The 4,700-nt window shown below is 53.8% G+C and overlaps 1 protein-coding gene across 1 annotated transcript; it reads right to left on the bottom strand.

Moving 5' to 3' along the window:
* Positions 1-378: 378 nt before the first annotated feature.
* LOC109753443 (uncharacterized) lies at positions 379-1,807 on the bottom strand. Its single transcript, XM_020312340.4, has one exon. The coding sequence runs from the start codon at positions 1,790-1,792 to the stop codon at positions 428-430; it is 1,365 nt and encodes a 454-aa protein (XP_020167929.1). The 5' UTR covers positions 1,793-1,807; the 3' UTR covers positions 379-427.
* Between the last annotated feature and the right edge of the window lie 2,893 nt (positions 1,808-4,700).

Here is a 4,700-nt window from a genome sequence, read left to right as displayed (position 1 = left end):
CAAGTTTTTCTGCTACGATGTTGCTTTGTTTGTAAAGACTGGATTTTTGGTACCTCCCAATCCACCTCTACCAAACAAAGCTAAGGCGGTTCTATATAGAGCGTGAGCTTGGGGCTGGCACTCATGGCAGGCAATACTTAGTTGTGATTAAGGATTAATAAAAAATCAAGCGCAACTCTTTTTTGACACTCATGGTGGCTCACCATTCATTTCATTATCAGTAGCTATTCAACCATACGAGCAAACATAGGTCACATACACTCAGATACCACAACATCACGCTAATGACCACCACACAATGACAGAAATATATATAGGTCACATACTCAGGTACCACACCATCACACAGCTAATTAATGAAGACAAACTCGCGCTAAGTAAGCACCACAACTGATCGAGTGATCGAGCGAGTTATAAATGACGGCAGCTAGTTGTGGTCGTTGATCTGCTCGACGAGTCCGAGGTTGATGATGCCCCAGGCAGAGCGCGGCCATTGTTTCTCCTTGGCCTTGTCCCTCATCACCCTCCCCCACGACACCCACCCCTCCCACGACATCCTCTTGTCCCAGCTGCTGCCCCACTCCAGCACCAGCCTCAGCCCCTCCGCCGCCGCCGCCTCCGCCTCCTCCCACCTCCCTCCTTCGTTCAGCAGCACCTGAGCCAGCACCAGCCACGGCTCCCCCACGTACGGGTTCTTCACGATGCAGCGCCGCAGCAGCGACTCCACGCCCTCCTTGCCGTCGCTGCAGATCGCCTCCCAGTACAGGTCCCTCGCCGCGATCTGCTCGCCGGGGTCCAGCACCTTGCTGCACCGGTCGAACACGGGCGGGATGCAGAGCTCCAGCCCCTCGTCCTGTTCGTCCCCTGCCGCCGTCTTCGTCGACCCCTCTTGTTCCATGTGGCGGAGCTGCTCGTCGGTGGCGATGAGGCGGTACAGCGCGGCGAGCCTGGACATGGCGCTCATCCACAGCCCGGGCTTTCCGGTCCCCGGCCAGAGCGCGGCCCAGTTGTCGCCGGCGAACTCGAGGCGGCCGTCGTCGTTGCGGAACAGCTTGTCCTGGTAGTCCGTGTACTGGTCGCTGAAGTCGGCGACGGTCATCAGCACGAACACCGCCAGCACGCGCCGCGACAGCGCCACCGGCTCCCCCGTCCGGATGTGCGGCACCACCACGCCCTCCTCCGGCACCACGGACCGCAGCTTCGCGCGCCACGGCTCCGCCTTGTCCTCCGGCCTGCCCCCGCCGGAGCGCGCGGCCTGGAGGGACGCCTCGGCGGCGGCGAGGTGGTCCCGGAGCTCGGCGTCGGTGTAGCGGAGGTGGAGGTCGTCGTGCATGAGCGCGTGGCGCGGGACGACGCAGAAGAGGTGCACGAGCCGCTCGGCGGCGGCGCCGACGATGCCGCGGACGCGGGCGCGGCTGACGTCGGGCTCGAAGATGGCGAGGTTGACGTAGGAGTTGGAGTAGGAGGAGTGGAAGAGGCCGCAGCGGGCCACGGCGTCGGGCGCGCCCCAGAGGCGGAGGATGCGGTAGACGTCGAGCAGGTGCGCGAGGAAGGTGCCGTGCTTGTGGTAGCACTCGCCGGCGCCGGCGGACACGAGGACGGAGACGAGCGAGGGGAGGTCGGGGTCGACGGCCGCGAGGTCGCCCAGGAGGAACGGCCGCGCCGCGGCGAGGATGGACTGGAGCTCGTCGTTCGTCGATGGGCCTCTGCCGTTGCTGATGGCGGTCGCCATTTCGATGATCCCGGCCGGTGTAGTGTGTGTGATGTGTGTCTCACTCTCACTCCTGCTCATGTGGTGTGTGTGCGTGCGTGTGGGGTGTCTATTTATAAGCCAATTTCTTTACTGTGAGTGAAATGTTGGTTGTGTACCAAAATGAATAATTCAGTGGCCGCATGCATGCATATATGCATAGAGGATGGTCACGTAGTACCTAGCTAGGCTATGATGCCAGCTGTTGTCGTCCCGTGAACGTTGATGGAATGTGTCCAAGTTAGCTTTCCAGTGCCGTGTCTGGAGCCTAGCACGTACTACGTGTGTACGTGTTGTTCACGAGCTATGTCTGGCGTGCACCGATGAACCGACTACGTACATGTACATGCAGAAGCAGACACTATACGATGCGTCCGTTTCAGGTGACATCGATTTTTGTTGCTTTGTCAGCTTTGGAAGCAGTATTTACCCTCATGCCATGGGTACATTACATACGCAACGTAAGATGAAAAATAATCACACTCCCTCAGAGCAACTCTATTAGAATCTCTATTTCTACCCAATCTCTAAAAGTTTTCAATATAAAAGGCAGGTTGGAAAAAAAGGAAAACGTTTGGGTACGACAGTCCGGCCCAAGCTTTCCGCCGGTCTCGCGAGCGTCGCTCGATCCCAATCGATCTGGCGGTCCACGTCGGCCTTCATCCACTTCACACATCCTTATCCCTTCTTCCCCACTTTCTCCTCCCCCTCACCCACCAACCGTCCTCACCCCACATCATTGGTGGCCGCCCCGCTACTGGTCTCCCCTAGCGAGCGTGCACCTCTCTCGTCTCTCTCCCTACCAAAGCTCGGGCTGGCAAGGTGCTGCAACGGCGGGGTGAGGTGTTGGTCACCCAGTGACTGGCGGTGCTACAACCACGTCCAAATATGCTACGACCAGCAATCCAAAGTGCTACAACCGGCATCATTTTTTGCTACTCCGAACGTTGACCGTGGTGACCACGCCCGCCAGATGCTGCAACCGCTCTCGCAGATGCTGGTACCGGCATAATTTTTTGCTACTATGGGCGGTGATCGCGGCGACCCCTCCCGGTGGAGCTGGAACCGGCAGGCTGGGGGAAGTAGGAACCGGCTTGGCAAAAAGCTACTACCCTTAGTCAGAGGTCCTGGACTCGGTCGAGTAGAAAGCTACAATCGGCCATGGTGACCCGTGCTTCGACAGTGCAACCGACGGTGACCCGTGCTACAACCGCGCCCTGGCAAAGTTGCAACCAGCGGTGAGGTATGCTGGAACCGTACCAATTTTTTGCTGGGACCATAGGTCACGGTGGTCTCTCTCCACAAAAACGTTGCAACCGTAGAATTTTTTTGCTGGAACCATGGTCGCCAGTGCTATATAGGAGACCACCACGCGACCCACAAAGGCTGCAACCGGCGGTGAGCTTTGCTGGGACCTTAGTACTTTTTTGCCGGAACCATTGTCGTCGGTGCTACAATCGCTGTCGAGACAACGACTTTCGGTGCGGCGATGATGAGATGCGAGGGATGGTTGTTTTGACCTCCGGTTGACGGCGGGGGCGCACAGGAGGTGGGGAGTGGGTCAGACGGGGGAGGAGGTGTGAGGGATTCGCAGGCACGAGGAAGAGGATGACCGAGTCCACGGGACCCGTCTGATACAAGCGCGATCGAACGGTTTCCGCAGGCTCTGTACAGGACAGATCGAACGACTGGGGGCTGACTGGCCCAAATTTTGGGCGTGGCCTAAGAAAACCACTCTACCTATCCCAATATAGAGCACTCATGTCTAACTCCTTCAGCGCCAGTTGTAGTACCTGGCGCTCACAAACCGCGCTCACCGATCGACCATTAACCTTTGCACGGTTGACCGACAAGTGTTGTCTTTTTTGAAAAAAAAATGCAAATCTCTAAAAGTACAAAAAAAAAATCAAGAACTTAGATATTTTTATCAATTTGAAAAAAGTTCATAGATTTGAGAAAATGTTCATGAGTTTGAAAAAAAAATTCAAGAATTCAAAATGTTCACGAGTTTTGGAAAGAGACACAAATTCGAATGAAGCCACCAATTCAAAAATGTGGATGTCTTCAAAACAATTCAAGAATTTGAAGCAGTACACGGGTTTGGAAAAAAGTTCATAAAAGTTTGAAAAAATATTAAAAAAAATTGCGAAAAATTCATAAATTTGAAAAATGAACCATGGAATAGAAAATGTAACACATTTGAAAACAAAAAGTCGCGTGTTTTGAAATGTTGACAAAAAACAAAAAGAAAAAAGAGAAATAAAAACGAAAACGAAAAACCCCAACAGGAAAATCAAATGAAAAATAGAAAAACATTCCCAAAAGCGCAGGCTGCACTAGGTGCTTGCCAACGTCACCCACAGGGTGCGATCGTAGAGAGCAAGCGAGAGAGAGAAAAAGTGAATGGGCCTTAGCCCAGAACAGAGGGTGTGTGGACCAGTTAGTGAAATAGCTTGTATTTGGCGCTAAGGGCGCCTAATAGGATTTGGGTGTATCCTTCGTATGAGTAAAACGTGGAACAGATGACTAAGGGTGGTTCACAGGTTGGCCGATAAGCATCATGTACAAGCAAGACGAGCAAGCATTAGTTATTTCGCACTTATGTGCCAAGTAGTAGCCATTTCGTACTCAGCGCCCGGTACAGCAGGCACGCCCAACTTCTATTTGGCGTCCGCTGCGCCGTTTAGAGTGCATTCGGTTAAAGAAGCAGACACGCCCAACTTATATTTGGCGTCCGCTGCGCCCGCTACAGCAGGCACGCCCAACTCTCTCCTTTGTAGTAGTACGTTTCAATGGGTTGCCCCACCATCTCAACCACGCGAGCGGGAAGCTCCCGGTTTTGGAGGCTTCATGGGCTGGTTTTGGGAAGCTCCTTGAAACTTTTCGTGGGTTATTTTTGTTTATGGACGTTTTTTTTTCTTTTTTGTTACTTTTTTTTAATTTTTATTTC

Source organism: Aegilops tauschii, chromosome 4 (assembly GCF_002575655.3).
Source record: "Aegilops tauschii subsp. strangulata cultivar AL8/78 chromosome 4, Aet v6.0, whole genome shotgun sequence".
NCBI lineage: Eukaryota > Viridiplantae > Streptophyta > Magnoliopsida > Poales > Poaceae > Aegilops > Aegilops tauschii.
This window is presented reverse-complemented; position numbering and strand designations above follow the sequence as displayed.